Below are 22,751 nucleotides of genomic sequence, written 5' to 3' on the forward strand. Positions count from 1 at the left end.
GTTGCCGTCCCCCGGCATGAGAAATGATCCTGACACTCTCTTTATTATCGCGGGGCTGACATAATGAAAATACCCTGTCCTCAGAGAGGGAATGCCTTTCTCCAGCAGCCCTTGGCCCCCATCATCATGATTGGTATTGATTTTAGATTATCATGTATTTCCCATGATATATTTCCTTATTAAAAATTTTAAATGAAATCCAAAATGAATATGCTCATCTAAGTTTACTATTGCTTCACAATAGCTGAGTACATGCATCTAAAATATGGTTCATATTTTAACTGAGTGTGCTCTGGTCCAAAGAGTATTATGCTGGGAGGTAAAGGCAAACCAATATTGGAAAATACTATAAAACATTCACATGACATAGCATCTGTGAAGCTGGAAAGAGAATCTTAATCATTGAAATGGAGGGTTTTTCATGCTGACAAGCAGAAGCATCATCAACCAAGAATCTCCAAAACCCTTCAAATTGTATATTATTCTCTGTGTTTGATGTCGTTCCAAAGAACAATATCAGCATCTCAAAAGGACTGAACGTTTTTGGCATCTATTTGAAATAAATGTGACAACAGAGCGTAAGTGGTTTATGTCATAGCACTCCCCAGCCCGCTCCCCCAAAGAGAGGTATACCTTTAACTTTTAGGCTGCTTTTCCCTGTGATGATGGAAAAAGCAGCATTTCTTGCCTGCTTTTTCTTATTTCCCTTCTTTCCTAACAATTATTTTTACCCTTCTACCTCTTTGATATGTAGGATGATAAAAGACATGTTTGATGGCCTGATTTCAATGAATTAGATTGTCATCTTGGCAATAAGGAGACCATTTCTGTAAAATGATAGGAGGTATGCTTATAATTCCATAATAGCACATTACCTTTTATTATATACTAGAGGCCCGGTGCACAAAAATTTGTGCACTCAGGGGGGTCCCTCAGCCTGGCCTATGCCCTCTTGCAGTCTGGGACCCCTCGGAGGATGTCCACCTGCTGGCTTAGGCCCGCTCCCTGGGGGATCAGGCCCAAGCTGGCAGTCAGACATCCCTCTGGCAGCCCAGCAGCCCTCGGGGGATATCCACTTGCCAGCAGGGAGCAGTCCTAAGCTGCAGTTGGACATCCTTAGTGCTGCTGAGGAGGCAGGAGAGGCTCCCACTACCACCACTGTGCTGGCAGCCATCAGCCTGGCTTGTGGCTGAGCAGAGCTGCCTCCTGGTGGTCAGTGTGTGTCATAGTGACCAGTCATTCCCAGTCTTTCTGCTGTTAGGGTCAATTTGCATATTACCCTTTTATTATATAGAATAGAGGCCTGGTGCATGGGCGGGGGCCAACTGGTTTGCCCTGAAGGGTGTCCTGGATCAGGGTGGGGGTCTCACTGGGGTGCCTGGCCAGCTTGGGTGAGGGGCTGTGGGCCGTTTTCAGGCTGCTCACACCCCCTTCAGGGTGGAGGTCCCCACTGGTGTGTCTGGCCAGCCTGGGTGAAGGGCTGATGGCTGTTTTCAGACTGACCAAGCCCCCCGGCGACCGAAGCTCCCAGCCTTTCCTTGTGATTTTTTTTTTTATTTGTTCCAGCCATGGCGACTAGAAGCAGGTGTCTGGGGTTTATTTACCTTCTATAATTGAAACTTTGTTGCCTTGAGAGGAGGTAGCAGCCAGCTGGGAAGCTTGGCTTCCTCCATCATTGGGGCAACCAAGCCTCCTGCTTGCTCCAGCTCCATGGCCATGGCAGCTGGAAGTCAGTATCTGGGATTTATTTACCTTCTATAATTAAAACTTTGTTGGCTTCCTCCATCATTGGGGCAACCAAGCCTCCTGCTTGCTCCAGCTCCGTGGCTGCCAACCACCATCTTGGTTGGGTTAATTTGCATATAGTTGCTCTGATTGGCTGATGGGCGTGGTAAAGATATGTAGTAGTTCCCCCACTTATCTGTGACGGATATGTTCCAAGACACCCAATTGATGCCTGAAACCACAGATAATAACAAACCCTACATATACTATGATTTTCCCTATACATTTATATCTATGAGAAAGCTTAATTTATAAATTATTCACAGTAAAAGATAAACAATCCTATATAATAAAAGCCTAATATGCAAATTGTCCCCTCAGGTGGGAGTTAGAGCTACTGGGAGTTCGACTACTTGCTATGACGTGCATTGATGACCAGGGGGTGGCATGGAACATGGAGGGTATCTGTGATGCAGCGTTGGCAGAGGGCGGCATTGGAAACACTGCAGTCCCTGACAGGCCCTGACAAGAGTGGGACCACAGCAGGATGGTGGAGCAGGTGAACGGGCGGCACCATGCCAAGGCGTGTGCAAGCAGGGGCCCTGATCGCCACACCGATCACCCTGGAGATGGCAACTGCTGATGGCAGTGGGGGGCGGGACTGGCAAGTTGGCAGTGCCAGGCCAAGTCAGGGTGCCAGGTGGGGCTGCGAGGCTGGGGGTGCGAGCTCAGGCTGATCTCTGTAGGCCATTCTGAAGAACCCTACCTGTGCAAGAATTTCATGCACCTGGCCTCTATTAGCATAATAAAATAGAACAATATCTATCTATATAAAAGCCTAAGTGACCATCGCAACCGAACGGACAACTGAACAGGCTGTGTGAGGCGACCAGGCCAGCAGGGGGTTTAGTGAGGGGGTGACCATAAGACCAAGCAGCAGGCTGCGTGTGGTGACCAGGCTGGCCTGGGGTGAAGTTGGGGGCAACCAGACCGGTGAGGAGGGGCCATTGGGGGCAATCAGGCTGGCAGGCAGAGGCAGTTAGGGTCAATCAGGCAGGCAGGCAGGTGAGCAGTTAGGAACCAGCAGTCCAGGATTGTGAGAGGGATGTCTGACTACTGGTTTAGGCCCTATCCCTGGCATCGGGCCTAAACTGGCAGTGGGACATCCCCTGAGGGGTCCTGGATTGGAGAGGGTGCAGAGTGTGCTGAGGGGACCCTCCCCCACCGATGCACAAATTTCCTGCAGAGGGCCTCTAGTATTATAATAAAAGTTATGTGAATCTAGCATTGTTAAGTAAAATAAGGGTTACTTGAACACAAGCCATGACAATCTATCTGATAACTGGATGGCTACTGAGTGACGATGGACAGGGAGTGCATATAGCATGGGTCCACTGGACAAAGGGACAATTCACATCTGGGGTAGGATGGAGAAGGATAGTGTGAGATTTAAAACTTATGAATTGTTTATTTCTGAAATTTCCCATTTAATATTTTGGGGCCTTAGTTGACCACGGGTAACTGAAACCCTGGAAAGTGCAACTGCAGATAAGGGTGACTACTGTGATAGATTGTAGCTGCTATTAACCTTCTTTGAGATTAACCTGCATTGATATCACTTTATGTAAATTAACTCCAAAATGGATGGAGATCAATATTGGTACCACTTGTTTTACCAATGTATCTGGCAGGTGCTCTTCACATGATAGAAACTTAGTAAATGTTGGTGAAATGAGTAAGTTAATGAAAGGCAATTTATTAGTTCTAACACTATGTGTTGCACATAAAGAATTCACATTTTGAAATGCGGGTCTTTGCCAACACCTACCATTAGCAAAGTCTTATTAGACTTAATTTTATTTTTCTTCACATATATATGGTCATTTTTATCTTCCATTTTCACTAACTAAAAGACAAATAAATAAGCTAAGTGCAAAGAAATGCACTTCTTTAACACATTACCAGTAATAAATGGCTTCTCAGGGATCTTTCTCACTTGAAGGACTCTTATGCCACCATTATGTACTCTTTTCCATTTTATTGTCAATTTCATCATGTAAAACTGGCATGTATCAAGAGGATTTTGATTGTTTTTAGCCATACCTACTTTCTTGTCTATCAAGACATGAAAATCACCGGTATTATGCAATCTTGGATTACTTAATGGAGAAGATATTTCAGAAAAGCAGTTTGCTAGAATTTTAACTTAAAGTAATTACCAAGACTATTTGATCAGAAGGTTTGAATTTATTTTTAATCACTGTTTTGATGTTTAAAGGCCCTCGACACACATGGTGTTTACCAACTATTTTCCTTAGAAGGAGTTTGACACACCTTGTGTCTTGAACATCTTTAGCAGCTGGCAATAATCAACCCATTCAACAGCTCTTCGTACATCAAGGCACAGAGCCAGACGTGGTAGACTCTCTAGAATATCAAAGTGTTGTCCTTATGAAGAGTCTAGTGGGTGATAAAGTGTTTTAACACCTCCATTTCATTTTCAAAGGAGAAATCAAGGCAACCAATAAACAGATATCATATGGTTCACAACCAGTCAGAACTGCAGGATTTAGAGGCATTTGTAATGCTTGCCTGAGGGTAACTGAAGACGGTCATACTCTTTCTTCACAAAAATTATTGGGAAAATTTTTACACAGTTAAAGTCTGTGAAGATGTATACAACACCTATGTTTTATAAAATGAAAGATGTGTAGAGAGGGATTGGAGCTTTGAGTTAAATAGGAAGAGAGCACAACCTCAAAGAATTTTCTATGCTGTTCCAATGGTGTCTTGAGTTGCTCAACACTTTTAATCTATTTGGCCTAAATAAATCTTCTGAAATAATATAACTCAAGAATATCTACATACAACATATATAGTGAAAAAAGTGGACTACATACTTTCACGAATCTAAAATGTATGGGATCAGAAAGCAGATAGCCTGGGTTTTAAATTCTGCCTCCTCAGCTTAGCTTGGTTAGGGATTTAAAGTTTCTGGGCCTCATTTTTCACATCCATAAAAAAGAAGAAATACTACTATCTACCTTATAGAATCAAATTAGCTACTAATGTGATAATTTTATCCACACTAGTAAGTGTTGTGTAAGTATTAGTGGTTGTCTTTTGCTTCGCTCAAAATGTTGCATTTGTAAGATCTTAAATCACCTATTTTCTGTAATCGTTATTATAATGCTTCAGATTGCTAGTGATGAAGAACAGTCAGGAAACTGAGGTTAAAATCCCTTAGACTGTAGCTTTATGAAATTTAACACCAGGATCTTGTTTTGTTATTTACCTTTTTGAATGACCTCTTACATGTGTACTCTGTGCAAGAAATAGGTTATTGAGAAATGTTTTTCATTTTAAAAGAAACCATTTCCATTCTAAAGGTTTACACATTCCAATGACATGTAACTAACATTGTTTTACCCTTGTAATAGAAATATAAAAGACATTTTGTGGCTGAAACTGATTTCAAATAATGGAGTGCATCTTAAATTCTAAAGAATAAATCCAAACTGTATTTTTGCCAAGATTTTTTTATCTTTTTACTTGATATCATACAAATAGTACCCCTTTCTGATCTCTCTCACCCAGAGTTTTCCCTCCAGTCTGTGCTTTGGCTGCTCTGTTACTTCTGCAGCCGTGTGTGTTTAAACCCAGCTGCTTGCCATGGTCATTCATTCTCCTTTCAGCTCACTGACCTTCAAGAAAACAACCTTTATCAAGGGGACTAACTTCTGTAAAGACTATCGAAGTCACAGTTCTATCCAGAAAAAAAAAAAAAAAAAGCTATGAGGAATAATCATAAATCTGGAAAGTAGTAAGGTGTTTTTATTTTTAACTCATACGACATAGCTCAGTTCCAGTGTGAGCGGAACAGGCAGGAGGTGTTTTTTCCTTTATATGATAATGGGATTTGACCAACTGTAAAGAAAGTGTGAGTGTGTGTGTGTGTGTGTGTGTGTGTGTGTGTCTGTAGTGAGAGTATGGAGGAAATGATGGTTCTTTGATTTGTGCCTGCAGTCTCTCTATGATAACTTCACTTGGTTATTTGGGTTTCAAAAGAGGTCCTTTTAATTCCATTCCATTTAAACACTTGATTGCCTCTCCCTCACCCCCCCGAGAGATTGGTCAATGTTACCTACATCTTCCCATTTTGATGTGAAAGTGCTGTTTGTTTTATTTTCATTTATTTTTTATGTTGCAGTTTTTCAGTGAGAAATCATATAGAATATCACTTTATCATTTACGGATTCTCTTCTATTGACATAGTGGTAAACTTTTAATAGCTAATGTCTTTTTGGTTTTTAAACCCAAACTTAATTTGGAGTTTGTGTATTAAAAACACATTTCTTTTTTCACAATCAGTACTAAACCACAAAAGTTCCTTATTGCTGTTGGTTTAAAATAATAATTAAACCTTATTATTTTAAATTGAGCAAAAAAAATAATTTATTAAGGTGCTTATTTCAGAGACTATGGCAGTCAGGACAGCAAAACACACTATATGGTAGCAAATTGTTAGTTTTAAATTTTAAGGCATTACCATGGATACAAACCTTACATTTAACCAATCAGCATTGTTTTGGACTGTGTTTTACCAATCAACATTGTTTTGGACTGCTAATACTGATCTGATATTTAAAAATGGAAGGATCATTTGTATATGCAATGATTTATGTTTTAATTATGCCTATAAACATGCATTATCAACATAGAAAATTATTAACATTAAATATCCAAATGTTCTGATATGTTTTACTTAATGACCTAAAGAAGTGCTTTCTTAATTTAATGTTAACATATTTAGTACAGTTATGCACTTTCTGTCAGGTTTTATTCTAAGTGCCAAACTAGATACTGTCCTCTTCATCCTGAACAATATATAAAAACAAAATCTCTTTGGGTTCATCTTGTTTGGGACTCTCTGCATTTCTTGGACCTGTATTCTATTTCCTTCACCAGGTTAGTGAAGTTTTCTGTCATTTTTTCAAATAGGTTTTCAATTTCTGGCTCTCTCTCTTTTCCTTCCAGCATCTCCATAATGTGAGTGCTGGTAAGCTTGAAGTTGTCCCAGAGGCTCCTTACACTACCTTCTTATTTTGGGTTTTTTTAAAGTCATCTTTTTGCTGTTCTGATTGGGTGTTTTTTGCTTCCTTATATTCCAAATCGCTGATATGATTCTTGGTGTCATCTACCCCACTGTCGATCCCCTGTAATTTATTTTATTTAAGTTACTGTATTCTTCATTCCCGACTGGATCTTTTTTATGCTTCTTATGTCCTTTTTCATGCTGTTGAAGTTATCACTAAGTTCCTTGAGCATCCGTATAACACTTGTTTTGAACTCTGTATCTGGTAGATTGCTTGCCTCCATTTCATTTGGTTTTTTTTTTCTGGATACTTCTGCTGTTCTTTTATTTGGGAACTATTTCTTTGTTTCTGCATTTTGGCTGCTTCCCTATGTCTGTTTCTGTGAATTAGATAGACCTGCTAAGTCTCCTGGACTTGGTAGAGTGGCCTGGTGCAGCAGGTGTCCTGTAAAGCCCAGTGGAACAGCCTCCCCAGTCACCTGAGCTGGGAGCTCCACATGTGCTTTTGTGTGGGCTGTGTGCCCTGTTGTAGTTGAGCCTAGACAGCTTTTGGTGTCACTGGGAGGGATTAACCCCCCCGCCCCCTGCCCAGGCCAATTGGCTGCAAGGACCAGTTGTAACTACAGTGGAGGATTAGCTGCACAGGAGTAAATCCATGAAGCAGGACTTGCTTCAGTGGGGCTTTGGTGCTCACCGAGTCCACCCCTTGAATGTATCACTTGTGAAGGTGGTAGGGATGTAACCTGGTATGGTCTGAAGCTGTGTACCGGGTGCAATATCTCTGGAACCTCTTGCTTGGTGCAAAGTCAGCCACCTGCCTGTGGACACCCAGCAAGACCTACAAAGCAATAACCAGATGCCCGCTATTGGTATTGGGCTGGGAGATGCCTGGGAGAGGCCATGCTGTGAACCAAGGTGAGCTGCTGCTATTGCCAGGGCATGGGGCCACTTAGCAAGAGGTAGGGGGTTGACGAGGCCAGATGCTGCTTGTTTGAGGGATGTTAGAAAAGTCTGAAGCATAGGGCAAGAGAGGCCAGTTGTATGGAAAAAAAATCACTGAAAAGGCTTGGATGGGCTTGCAAATTGGGTGAGGCAAGGTCTCAGGGAATCACCAGGGCAGGGCAAGCAGTGTGAGCCCAGTTGATGGAGACTCAGACATGGTGTCCTCTGCTGGCTCTGTGGGGAGGTCTCAGAAAAGGAACGATGGACTCTGACAGCACTTTTGTCTGGCAGAAAGCTGACCAGACCCCAACTCTCATCCTGATGCCAGACAATTAAGTTCCTACTCATATGCCCCTGGTACCTTTCAACCTGCCTCGCCAGCACTGGAGCTCAGATGGAGTGAGTGTGAATAAGTCTGCGTGGATCTTTTAAGATAAACTGCCTAGGACTCCAGTAGTCCTCTGCCTCACTCAGACACAATCCCTGCTGGTTTTTACAGCCAGAAGTCCCGGGGACTTGTCTTCCTGATACTGAAACCCTGAGCTTGGGTGTCTGATATAGTTTTGAGACCCCTCACTCCACAATTAGAACCTCCACAGCCAAGATATCCCTCTTGAATTTTTAAAATATTTTTATTGATTAAGTTATTACATATGTGCCCTTATCCCCACATTACCCCCCATGCCCCCCACTCAACCCCTCTTGATTCTCATCTGCCACACATGGGAGCCCATTCTGTGTCTCCACCCCTCCTACCAGTCTCAGTGTGGCTTCTTCTATATATCCGTAGCTGTAGGACTTCCATTCAGCTAGATTTCAGGTGGTTCTGAACGATGGTTGTTCTGTAGTTTAATTGCATTTTTTATATCGTTGTGGGAGGATCTGAGTGCTGTGTTTACCTATGCCATCATCTTGACCAGAATTTCAACAATGTATCTTGATTGAATTCAACAAATGATTTTAATTTTCTTTAGTTTCACAAGATGCCTATAAATTTAGTATTAGCAGTTACATATTTAAATTTTACCTGCTAAGTCATACTAACCAGAACAAAGAAAGAGTAGCTTTAATACTGTCATTGCTAGTAAAAGTCAACACTGTTATGGCTTATCCAAAATTGTACTTATTAGCGCAACCTCTATTGCTTGCCTTTAAAAAAAAATTCATCAAAGTATATGGATGCCCTTAGTTTCTAGATTTTAAAAAATAAAATAGTAATAATAATAAATTGGTCAAGAAAATAATCCAACTAAATAGAACAGGAGGGGTTTGCAAAAGCCTACTTCACTGGCTGTGGCCATTTATATTCACCCTAAGCTTGTATATATTCACACTTATTCATTTGTGCAAGAAATAATAACTGAGTCCTTCCAGAGGCCAGATCCTCCCACTGGTGGAGTATTAATTATAAAGATATACCAGGTTTTTACCCTTATTCTGATTTTTGTCTAGTTGATTAGATAAAATTAATAAAATGTGCTTGCATAATTCAAACAAATGCTCAGTTTTCAATGTCTGTGCAACACAAATTCACAATTTACACATATTTTCAGCTCTTAAGAAGTTTACAATTTATTTTTAACTTCTCAGGCTTCTCATAAATGGGGTATGCACACCCAGGATGATCCATTGGAGTATGACAAGAAAATATTAAAATTCTGTCTACAGTTATTATTTATCCTACTCTTTGTAATTACTTATGTTTTGTGTATATTTTAAAATGCACATATGAAATAATAATCCATGTGTATGCTTTTAAAGAAGTCTTTTTTTTTTATTATTGCTTAAAGTATTACAAAGGGTATTACATATGTGTCTTTTTTTTTTCCCCCGCCCTTGACTGTCCCCTGGCCTCCCCCACCCCCCAGCGTCCCATGTCCATTGGTTATGCATATATGCATGCATACAAGTCCTTCGGTTGATCTCTTATACCCCTCCCTCCTGCCCCACAACTTTCCCCGGCCTTCCCACTGCATTTTGACAATCTGTTCGAGGCAGCTCTGCCTCTGTATCTATTACTGTTCAAAAGTTAAAGAAGTCTTGACATAAGGGAAATATGCTAAAATGTTAAATGGATGGAGTGAAAATTATTTAGCAAGTACAGCCTAGAAGATATATACAACTAAGTGTCAGTTCTGTATAATTTAATAGTTGAATAAATGTTTATGTGAGAAATAATCAGTCAAACTAAAGGAGAAAGAGAAAAAGAGGAGAAGTGGAGAGGAGAGGCAGAGAGGGAAAAGGAGGGGAGGGGAGGGGGGGAGAGAGAGAGAGAGAGAGAGAGAGAGAGAGAGAGACCTAGACTAAAAACCTAAACTAAAAACAGGCCTAGGCTAAAAATAGGCACTTCCTAATTAGAGAGATGACTGTTAGTTCTAGTGTTAGGCATTTTTTTCAGACATAATTCTGGTTCTTTTCACATTAACAATAGTATTACTCCTGTCACTGATGCTTGGAGTTTTAAGCACGTGTTAATAAGATCACAAACGTTGTGATCCTTTGCTGAATTTAAAATATTTCACTATAGTGTCAAAGACATAGCAGTTGCTGAAACATCTTATTGAGAAATGAAATAAATTATGCAGCTTATTCCTAAAAGAGATACTTCTTGCAACCCAGTAACAACTCCATGTAAACTATCAGGAGCTAGTGTTGGTTGACACTAGACCAGTGATGGCGAACCTTTTGAGCTCGGCGTGTCAGCATTTTGAAAAACCCTAACTTAACTCTGGTGCTGTGTCACATATAGAAATTTTTTGATATTTGCAACCATAATAAAACAAAGATTTATATTTTTGATATTTATTTTATATATTTAAATGCCATTTAACAAAGAAAAATCAACCAAAAAAATGAGTTCGCGTGTCACCTCTGACACGTGTGTCATAGGTTCGCCATCACTGCGCTAGACTGTCTATGGTGAGCGATAAACCACATTCAGGTAAAGTGACCTGAATTAGCCTGGCTCTGCTGGAATTCCCTGAGTCTTAGTTTTCATCTCTGTAAAATAGGAATAGTCACAGTCACCTCACATGGATGATGCATTGAAGATACCTAGTGGAAAGAATGAGTAGAGTAGATATTGAATTATCTGCTTCCTTCTTCCCTGACTTTCTCCCACTTTTTGCCCTTCCCTCTTCTCTTCCCTGTATCACAGGCACACTAACCTCCACTCCAGTCCTCTCTTTGACATGCCATGTCACTCTTTTTCAAGGACTGCTCTCTTCTCTTCTCCAGAAACCGCCTCCACCCTCAGTCAGCACTGCTTTCTGCTTTCTCCAAGCTGAAGTGCCCCGACAGTAACACACCTCTGAGCTCATCTCACCTTGTCTCCTTTAATTTGAAGATACTATTTCTGATGCCAGGAAAAATATCTTATAATGAAATTTTTAACTTGCCCTCCATTCCTGCTCTCAAGAGTACTTATCTACTGTCAGGCCCAGGGCTGGCTCTTAATAAATAATTTTGGATTAACAGATAGATTGAATGATATCTTTGAAGCCAATGTTCATAGAAATCAATTAGCTTCTTCTGTTTCATGATAACAGGCGATAGCTCTGTATTCTAAATAGAATTTTGAAGTGTTCACTCGGTGACTTTTTAAAGCTACAAATTCTAATAGAATCGCCGGCACTTTCCTGACAGTCAACACAGACCAAATTTAAATAAATAGCACGTTTCCAGAGCCATGTGCCCTGCCCTACTGCTGCCTTCCTAAGGTGCTGGTTTGCTATCACCGTATCCTGTTCCTGCTCTTTGCAAGCAGGACATATTAGGATAAAGCAGAAAACTGTAATGATAGCATTGTATTAGCCACTAGCTGTTGAGCATTGACTCCATGATGACAAAATCAGAAATACTCACCTCCATGGGAAAAATAAAGAATGCAAAGAGCCTACTCAACCAAGGGGCGGCAACATCTTCTTTGAGCAAAAATAGATTGTTATTGTTTCAATTGACAACTCTTGCAAATCTGATATTGGTAAAGTAGGGTTGCTATTATGCATTATTAGTATAGAAATTCCCTGAAAGTATTGCAAAGAAGTAGAAAATTTAGATATATACCCAAAGCATTTTATATTCTAGTTCTATAAGGCATATGGCTATATAAAATTATTGGATTGTTAGGTAACTGATTTTACTTTATTTCATTTTTTCCATATTTTACTTGGTATTTTATGACAAAACTATGAATTAACTTTCTTTAGACCTTTTTGTGTTTATGAAGTGAAACATATATAGTAAGTCCAATTCTATTTAGTTTTATGAGAAAATGAATACATCTCCAGTTTTTAGTGAATTTACTGATTCTTATTATAGTTCTACTGAATGCATTGGCATTTTCTAAATCTATTCTAGATTATGGATTACAATACTCATTTATTTATTAATTAAGTGGTCCAGGATCTCTGTATGAATACTACAAAATAAGGAAAGCCTCATATATTCATTCTTCTCATTTCCTTGGTGAATATACTATTCCTTCATATGCTTAATACTAGTTTCAGATTGCTCATCTACAGACTCTCACTTCTCTTTCTTCGCTGATTTCCTACCTTTTAAATCCTTTTCAACATTCTCAACTTGCTTAAGGTATGGAGCTCAAAAGTGAATTTATATTGACGTCTTCACATGCTACCTTTTAAAAGCTATAAATTATAATAGGATCACTGGAACTTGTGTGATAGTTGACACAGGCCAGGTTAAACACGTAACGTGTTTAGAGGACCATGTGACATGTAATACTGCTGCATTTAAAAGTATTGATTGGCTGATTGTCTACAAAAGGAGCTTTCATTTATTCCTGTCCTTTTTCTACTTTAGGAAAAGCTATTGAGACACAGCAGTTATGTCCACCCGTGGCCCACACTCAGAGGTGGTCTCCATGGAAGACTTCCCTTCTCTTCCTATGCCCACTAACGGAGCTCCTCCACCTTTGCCCTTAACATGATAACCCAGTGAAGGCCGCTCATTAAAAACACATCTTTCTTGACACCAAAAGAAATGGTCATTTACTAACTGTGACCTTAATTCACCTATTACTATTATTTTTAACATTTACATTTCTGAATATACAATAGAATTCTTTGGGCAAGGTATGAGTTAGTGTGATCTGTCTGCCAGACACCTTTTGCCATAATCTCAGCCCAAGAAATTTGTTCATTTCAAATAACAAATTCAGAATAAATTCTGTCCTCTGAAGCTCTGTGTTTTAAAGCACACTTTGTCTCCTCTTTGCAGAAAATTTTCTCTGCTTGCAACCAAACCCCTATTATGTCTCAGGACCTAAGCCATGATATCCATTTGTAAAGAGAGGTTCAATTCATGAAGTAGGTTATAAAGTTTTTTATTTCTAAATAAAAAATAAAAATTCTAAAGGATTTATTTGGCCTCTAATGCAAGTTAGCTGATCATTAAAAAAAAAAAAATCATAGCACCTAAGATCTTGGAAGCTTTTCAAGGTTCATAGTTTGAGTCTCTACTCTGTGCAGGATCTCAGAGCCAGGTGGATTGGCTCACACTAACCAAATCACAAGACAGTGCTGTGCAAGCCAGAAGGTCATCGTACAAATTTCAAAGGACAATCCCATGGAAGACGTATTTCTCCCAGGTACACCCAGGGTGCTGGGGACACAAAAGTGCACAAGACCCGTTTTGGGGCACCTGGAAGGGGGAGGCAGGTGAAGGAGCGTTGCACTTAGTGTAAGTCCATAGGAAGAGTCAATTTCAGGGTCTTGAGCATGGTGCTTGTCAAGGAAGGCTTACAGATGAGGTCACACCAGGAATCAACAAGGCTGAGGGATTTGTGAAGGAGGTGGAGAGAAGAGCATGGGTGCATGGCACATTTAGCGATCCTGTGCTTCCCTCTACGTGGCCAGAGAGCACAGTGTCAGGTGGGAGTGGAGAGAGATGAGGCTGCTGTGCTAGGAAGGGCAAGGTCACAAAGCTCTGAGTTGGTTAAGGAGTTTGAATTTTTCATGACTGTGTGGCGAGATCCTGAGTGATTTAAGTGAAGTAGTGACATATCAAGTTAATTTTACAAATATCACACCAATGGCAGTTTAGGGAATAACATGAAGGAGGGTTTCATGACTGAAGACATCAAGATGGGTCCATGGATACATCCATGAAGTCATCTAGATGAGCAATGATAATGGCTGGAATTATGACAGAATGTCAATAGAAATCAAGAGATTTGAACAGATATTAAAGATACTGCAGAGGTATGTTCATTCATAGGACCTGGTGATGAAATATTTATGGAAGGGGGCAGGAGGAGATATCAAGGATGATTCCCAGATTTATTGCATCTTGCTTCCTCCTGAAGAGAAGATGCTGAACTCTGCTCTGGACATGTAGAGACTGAGATGAGAAAGCTGTTAAAGAGAGATATCTGGGAGATAGTTTACAGATAGGTCAGATGAGAGAGAGAGAGAGAGAGAGAGAGAGAGAGAGAGAGAGAGAGAGATGATAAGAATTCAAAGTAAAGATTTAGGCTTCACAATATCAAAGATGACAGTTGAATCATGAGAGTAGATGATTGCCCTGAAAGAATGTGTAGAAGAAAGTTTAAAACAGAAGCCTAAGGAATATCAACATTTTGGGTAATAGCAGAGGAAACAAACAAATGACAATAGCTACAAATGAAGACAGAGATGAATGGCTGAAAAGTAAGAGGAAAACCAGGATAAATGGCATTCCATAATCAGAGGTACTACCATTTCAAGAAGGAGTTTCATCAACAGTGTTCAATGCTCCCAAGAGGCCAAATAAGAAAATAACCAATTGTAGCAGCTGGGCTTATCATTAGAGAGACCTGGTGGCATAGAAAGAACAGTTTCTGTGAAACAAACAGTTCAGGCTAACTCCAGCTCATAGTGATATGAGGAGAGAAAGGGAGATGAAACAAAGAAGGCATTAAGCACATAAAATACAAGATGTATATTAATGAGGCAAAGAGAGAAAGAAGAAGCTAAGCTGGCTTTGTATTAGTTGGATAGCGCTGGAAACATACTGATAAATTTCTCCAGTTTCCCTATTCAAGAGAGCTCAGTAGAGTTGTTTTGTGTCATCTTTACTATCATGTGTCTGTAGACCTACAGGAGGCCACATCTTACTAGCTGGTGGGCCTGTTTGGCCTTTACTCTTTACAGACCAATCCCCTCTCCTATATAGATGGAGGCTTAGGGCTATACCACGGTATTGAGAATGGTTTAGGAGGACTTGAAAATGTAGGGTGGCTCCAAGAATATAGGGGAGTTCCAAAGTTCAGGAGAATAGACCAAGTGTTATAACAGGACCCAAAAAGTGGGTCATCAACAGAAAATAGGAAGACATTTGCATTTTATTTAGGAAATGAAGCCAAGACATAGCCCTGGAGGACAAGGTGTGCTGGCATCGTAAGTCTTTGGTGGATCAAGGAGCCTGGTTCTCAGAATACTGTTCATCCCTTAATATCCTTCCACAGGTGACTTAGCACATCCTTAGACAGGAATTTTATTTTCTTGCTTTTGTCTTAGAATACATTAGTATTTCCAATTTCTGGGTGCAATGTGCTTTAACCAGACACTGACACATATAGAAGAAAGAAGACATTCAGATGTATGAATGTGAGAATTTATTTTGACTTTCACCTCCACTTATAATTGTAACATGTGTTATGCATCAAAAAGCCTTAGCCGGAGGCAGTTGCTATAGCAGACTACTGCTTACATAACCAATTATTTCACCCACGCACTCAAAACTCAGGCCACTCACACATTAGAGTTGACAGAAAAGGATCTCATAAAATGTATCAACACATATTATAAATGTAAAAGGAGTCAGCCTTTACCAATACTTGGGGGAAAAGGGGAATTCAACCTTCTAATGTGATGATGACAGCCATTTTCCCTACCTGCCATTTTTCTTAATAATAAAAATTTGTAACCAACATGATTTTTGTCAGTAGGCTAACATATATTTGAAACATAAATATTCTACCTAGCTCTAAGCCAAAGATATAAATGCTGAGGAGGGAGGCAATATATTTAAAAGAAATGAGAACCTGAGCCTCTATTGGAAAAATATCAATCTTAGGCATTTTGTGAAAGGCTATCCACAGCATTAACCTCAGTCATATGGAACGTCCAGAGCCAAGGGAGGTCACGAGAACCTGACACAGAATATAGTGAAGGCCACTTATAAGGGTAATTCTTGCAACCATGATGATTCAGGGCACTGGGAAACTTCTAATGAACAAAATGGTGACTATTTCAGGTTCATCCTATATCCACCTAAAGCATTCCCTTCCAGAGCCAGCCCCACCATTTAACATCACTTCCCTTAGTCAGAGGCAGGCAAAGAACCCTCCTTCTGTCTATCTCCCGAAATTTTCAACTTAACCATGTTTGGGCCATTACAACCAAAACTTTGCTGAACCCTGAAAATTATCTTTAAAAAACAAACAAACAAACAAACAAAAAGTCTTCATCAAAAGTCTGGAAATGAAGTCAGGAGACCACAGGGCCCTTGGATTACCCCTCCTCTCCTCGAGCTCTGCTCTCCTCACCCATATCTTCCAGCAGGCCTTTGTCACCCAGGGAATACAGCCCCAGGGCCAAGTGGGGGTGGTGGCGCATTGCAGCCCACTGTGCATAATTGCCAGGGAAAGTTTCCAAAGAGCAGCCTGAAATGAAGTGACTTGCAGGAATAAAAAATTTAAAAAAGGATATGTTAGGAATGGGTAATACTCAGATGGTACCTTCCAAACGCCGTGGTGCATTGTTAAAACAGTGGCCTGTGTGTCAGGGATGTGGGGGGGGCCGTCACTCCTAGTCCTTCCAGCTCCCAATTCCCACTGTGACATGAGACTCGGGTGGGCAGTCTCTAGGGCCTTCGCACTCCGGGACATCATGCCTCGGTGACTTCAGAGGCCCAGACTTTTTTCTACAGTCAGCACTTCCTATATCCTCTCAGAGGAGCCCTAGTCACAAGAGTTCCCAGTGACAATAGGGCTCATACACTGGATTCTGTTTGTTTGCTACTGTAATCTCTCTGTGACTGTTTTTTTTTTTTTTCTCTCCTAAAATATTTATCAAACCCATCTCAAGGATTTTATGAAGAAAAATAACAAATGATAAAATGCTTTGAGAGAAAAGGGAAAATTGTTACCCAAGTCTTAAGTAAAATTAATGTTCTCAGTTAGGCCATTTTTACAATTTAGTCTGTTCCTTTCCTTAACTGTAACTGAAGAATAGTCTCTATTACTGAAAGATGGACAGCTCTCCAAGCACATTTTTTATATAGTCCATAGTCATTTCCAAGCACAGAGGTGAGAGTGTGGGTGAATGGTACATTTGAAGTGCCCTGGCAAACATAACTACTTCTACAGGTAGAACATGGTACAAACCCTTAATGAGGGGTGTGGGTGGATGTCGTTTGCCCATTACTTTATACACATTTTTGTTCCTTTCCAAAATAATTGTTAAGCATCTTATAATCATTTACACCATTCAGTGACACCTAGAAAGCGAGTGCCTAATGTACTCACTATAGGATAAGGCTAAACCGTTATAAAACAGACTTCTGACCTTCTTTGTTAGTTTAGAGTTCTTATGAATTAAGACTACTATATTTGCTTCTTACCATGTTTGTTTTTAATTTGAAAATTCCTTAGTACTTTTAATTATTTTGTTTCTTTAGCTTTCTGCCAATTCAAAACATTTTCTCAGCCTCCCTCTCTCAAACTTCTTGCAAAAGGGCATTAGAAATTATATCAGAACCATTTAGTTCTCTCACCCTCCTAACACGAGTCTTCTTCACAGCATATTGAAAAGAGTTTTCTAAACTCTATTAGACTTTTTCCAGTTATAGAGAACTCAGGACCTCACAAGTCAGCCCATTTCATTTTTGTACCACTGGCAAGAAAGCTCTTCTTCATACCAATATTCACCTGTCTATTTTGTCTCTTGTCTTTATCGTCTGATTTCACATTTGAAAGCTATCGACATCAGCACACAGCAACAATTCCCTCAGCCATTGAAGCAACAATGAGCACCTCACTTTTCCTTTTCTGTCCACAAAGTTTTCCCTGGTTGCTTTCAGACATATTGCATCCCTGGAATTAAACTTTTAGAAAATATTTAAGACTCAAATGAGGAATATTCTATTGCATTTCAAAAGTCTAGGATTTGGATCAAAAGAATTGATAATGTAATGAAACCTGGCCAGAGAGGTTGCTATGGGAGATCCAGAATTCTGCTGGTGGCTCTGCAAATCATATCGCTTTCTTTATGACTACAACATGACATTTATAAAAACTGATTTGATGACTTGTTTAAGCCAAAAATCTGCAAAGGAAATATAGCTGACATAGCATTTAAAGATCCAGAATAAAAATGGATCTCTTCCCATCAGACAATGCTAAGGAGACTGAATAAAAAGAGGATGTGCATATATTCCGAGAGACTTCGATATGAGATACCCCATCACCTATGAGAGAGGAGACATTGTTTCTTAAGATAGAGTTTACGGGTGACTTCATAGTCATAAGCCATTTTAATTAGAACAATTTTGCAAAATTGAACTGGGAGAACAAATGGAGAGCAGTCTGGCCCATAAAAAATACGTACATGTAATTTTCTGGAATTACACAGGGCCATTCCCTAAGAGAAAAGAGATGACTCTAATCTTTAGAATCCAAATGAGCAGAATGTAAGCTTTCTTTGTAATGGAATTGCACTGTTGCTAGCACTGTATGCATAAACATAGTCAACTTCCTCTAGTACCTAAAAAAGGAAGTCTAAACCAGGGCTCGCAAAACAGACACCTACCATTCTTGGATGACAGCTCAGTTTGTATCGTAAATGTCATCTATCACATTCCATATTATGTCATATTGAACAAATACTAATGGTATTTTGAAAAAATATCTCCAACTTCCCCAAACTACAGTTAGGAAACCATGGCATTTTTTCCCCCTCTATCCTGAGGCTGATGGTGTTAGCCTCTCTCTGCGGGCATGGCACCACAGCACAGCCACCTCATGTCCCTCACCCACACACTCCACCCCACTTCCCAGTTGAAATGTAAGAAATCTTAGGGGCTTCCTCAGCTACAGTAGTATTATTTCTAATGCAGTTTCCACTGCGTATTTTTATGGTAAGATCTGTTCAGAAGACCTATTAAAATACTGATTACTGTATATGTTTCCATCAGGTTATATGGTGATTATGAACCAATGGCAACAGCAAATAAAATTAGTTATAGCTGAATTCATACACATCCCATTTTATCGCCACTGAGAATCCTTTGATCAAATAATAAAGCTTTATTTTGATCAAATCAATAAAAAATTATAAATAAAAATTGAATACAATCTTTCTTAGACCAAGGGACACTGACTGGGTACATGCAATTCAGTGCTGATTTTAGATTAATCTGCAAGATCAATCTCTTGTGATTTCTTAAATTCTCTTGAAAAACCATTCCTAATTAAACATAATTATGAATAGTGCAGAATTTGGAATCCTACAGAATATGGGTTTGAATTCTGAATCTTCTGTTTACTTCCATTACTAATTATTATTTGTATGAAAAATGTGACTAATAGTTACCTTCTGTGTGTGTACTGAGAATTGCATGTGGAAAAATGTATATAACTTTCTTAGAGCAGAGTATAAAATTGCTAAATACTAGCTATCATTCTTGCTGTTATTTTCAAGTATTTATAATCCATTAGTGTGCATTAAACTGTAAAACATTCACTTGTCTGGTGTACATAACTGACAGAAATCTCACCGGAATATTATTAACCCTAGAAACAGGTACACAGAAGCCACTGGTGCCAAGAGTCTGGGAAATCCCCGAATCACCGAGATCTCTGCTGTAGATGGTTACTTTTGCCATTATTTTATTTGAGTTTATGTTCAGCTTACTTCCTTATATTAGAAAAATACATTTTTTTCAACATCTATTTTCCTAAATACCAACAAAAACAAAGAGATAAATGAAGCCATAATCATTTCACATTTTATGAAATTAAATAAATAAGAAGAAATGTTCATGTGGATCACACAGTATCTCAAAGGTCCAATTTGTGGTTCTGATGAGTTTCCTTCCTGCAGCATCACAGCATGCTGTGGCTGACCTAGGCTGGGTGTTTCTGGGCTTTCGGAGGATGAGATATTTAATGCATTTGGTGTGAGTCATAAATGTAAATATTCTCTGCTACTAGTTCTGTGCTTCTGGATCTGCGGGGCCGTCGTCGAGGACTCAGCGCCATCTAGTGTCCCTTAGAAACATAGCCGGGGGAATGCATGCTGGGAGAGCAGAGTCACCAGGCACACTGCAGTAAATAACCATGTATGGGCACTGCCCGTGATTTCCTTCACTTTCTATATCACTGGATTTGGAAAACTTCAGGTCCTACTCACCTCCACTGTTTTTCAAATGAGTTACATCACATCCAACGTCATATTACTTTTGTGTTCTCTTAAGGGGTTAAGCAAATACTGTTTCGCTCTATTGCAGACTTGTGTTGCTACGTTTTTATCACTTGCAGCTGATATTGGGTAAATATGTTGGTTCGAAATGAGAGTTTTCTTACGGTCCACTTAAACCACAGCATGTTCTTCATTAGAGGCAGACTGTTGTCATTCCTCCCTATTTTTGATTCTTCTCTTCTCTCTCTCTATTTTTCCAGATTGTCTACAAAGCCTGGCTGTGTTCCCAGTACTTTGAAGTCTCACAGTTAAACTGCAGAAAGACAATTCCTTGCAAGCAATACTGTTTGGAGGTTCAGACGAGGTGTCCGTTTATATTGCCCGACAATGATGAAGTCATCTACGGGGGACTCTCCAGTTTCATCTGTACAGGTACAGCGCGCGTGGCAGGCTTTTGTGCCCAGCCTCTCCTGGTGGTTTTGCTTCCTTACGTAATGTTGGTTTGCTTTGTTGCTTCTTTCCACTGATGTAACCTTGAAGATATGGCTGGTAGTTTTCCACGCTTCCTTCACAGAAGCCCTGAAGGGCCTTGGTTTGGAGAGGCCACATTCATCTACAGTCTACCTGTAACCACAACCATTAGCTTTGTCAAAGGATAATTCTGAGGGCAAAGTGTCAGCAATCATTAGATATGCTTCAATTTCATTTAGACTAGGTTGGGTTCTGCCTACATTGCCTTTATATTACCTAAGAACAGCTGACGTGATAAGGCTAATAAAATCATGTTTCTTCAAACTGATAACAAGTCTATATCCCAAGTCTGTTTTCTGAGAAGTGTTACCTTAAATAAATATCAAGAACATACAGCAGTGTCCACCTCAGTTATCCGTGTGTCTGTGTGTGTGTGTGTGTGTGTGTATCAGAGCCACACAATAATGGCCAGATATAATTTTATCTTATATTTCCCATGACCAGTGTTTACTTCTTTAAGCAAATGATTCAGACTGGGGGAAACACCTATATCAGCATTTGATTTCTGGATACTTTATAAGAATTGCATAACGTAGACAGAATAAGATGCCAAGGATAAGCGTAATAGCTGTTTTCTGAAATCAGTGGTGAGGGACAGGGGAGAACAAGACAGCCTGCCTGGTGTGTGACCTGTAGAGCTTTGCCCTGGGTCCTCTTAGTAAGACGGTGCTGGGTATCATCCTTGTAACTAGATAGTTAGATTGCAGCTTGCTTCGTTTTCAAGTTTTAGGAATAAAACACACTATCATAGGTATCGAGAAACATGAAATCCCTCTTTTTACACCAGACTTTATGTAACCCCTCTAAGACAGAGCAAAAAATTGAAATGCTCAACATGATAAGTTATTTCTATATCAATATTTATGTGCCTATCTATTAACCGTGCTAAGTGATAAGCCATCAAAAAATAGTTCACCCAAGTTCTCTAGTAAGAACCTGCTTAAACACTGGATGAGTATTTCTTATGCCACCCCATGTTGTGGGAAGAGCATGTGAGGAAAGTTTAGGAGACATGCACTTTTGACCTATTTCTGCTGTGCACTCTCTCTGAGCCACCATCTCCTCTTTAGAAAATTAGTAATAATAACAGTCTTGATGCATGTTTGCTATAAAAATTACAGATAAGGGAGAAACGCAAGGTATGTTGTCAATAGGCCATAGCTATTGTACATGAGAAAGTGATTTGTGAAATGTAAAATGATTTGCCAAAATTGTTGTTCTACTGATTTGACACTGAGATCATCTTTCATGCAGCTCCTCTCTGATGGAAGACAAAGGGAAAGCAAGGAGGGTGGGGAGACAGAAAGAGAGAGAGAGAGAGAGAGAGAGAGAGAGAGAGAGAGAGAGAGAGAGAGAGAAAGGGGAAGGAGGGAGGGAGGGAGGGAAGAAGGATATTAGTATCTTCTTTCTTTGAATCTGAGCCAAAATTCACTAGGCACAGGGTGTGAATTCATTTGACTTTTCCCATAAAAATTTCAATAAAGGCTCATTAAGTTAAGGCCTTCAATTCAATGATAATTTTAGGACTTTGGAGAAACTCATGGAATTTTATGTAAAGGTTGTAGGTTTGCTTATTCACGTGCAAATAGATTTTTTCCTAGTGAAGGCCAGGAGCTTTCACCAGGTTCTCAAAATAGGGTAAGGCTACAAATGAAGGCTTTGTCATCTCCTGTTTCCTGATCTTTTGTCTGTTTGTGTGAATCTGAAATGCAGGTTTGAATGTTCACTGCCTTTCCTTGTGTGCTTTCAAGGACACCAGGAAGCCAGAGAGAGAGTTAATCTCTTTCTGCACAACATGAGCAGAAAGTCCACCTTATATTTTAATTGTTTTTGGATTTTGTAAAATCACCTTTCCTAGCCATAGCTACATCCCATCTTTTTTCCAAGACAGGAAAAGAGGTTTGTCATTGGGTCCAGAAGGAAATGCCATTGACATGAAAAGCTCTCAGGGAGCATCTCCTCACTGAATATGTCAGACTCTAACTCTTCTTCCACTGCAGTCAGTTGGGCTCATGTTCCTTTTGTTACTAAAC

At 39.8% G+C, this 22,751-nt stretch overlaps 1 protein-coding gene across 2 annotated transcripts in view; it reads left to right on the top strand.

Annotated features, from left to right (window-relative positions):
• FAM155A (family with sequence similarity 155 member A) overlaps positions 1 to 22,751 on the top strand; it is a 605,361-nt gene that overhangs the window by 545,467 nt on the left and 37,143 nt on the right. For both annotated transcript variants that reach the window (XM_036301036.1, XM_036301037.1), the window contains exon 2: positions 20,448 to 20,619. In XM_036301036.1, coding sequence (XP_036156929.1) covers positions 20,448 to 20,619 — 172 coding nt within the window. The remainder of the gene's footprint in view (positions 1 to 20,447; positions 20,620 to 22,751) is intronic.

Source organism: Myotis myotis, unplaced genomic scaffold (assembly GCF_014108235.1).
Source record: "Myotis myotis isolate mMyoMyo1 unplaced genomic scaffold, mMyoMyo1.p scaffold_m19_p_3, whole genome shotgun sequence".
Classification (NCBI taxonomy): Eukaryota; Metazoa; Chordata; class Mammalia; order Chiroptera; family Vespertilionidae; genus Myotis; species Myotis myotis.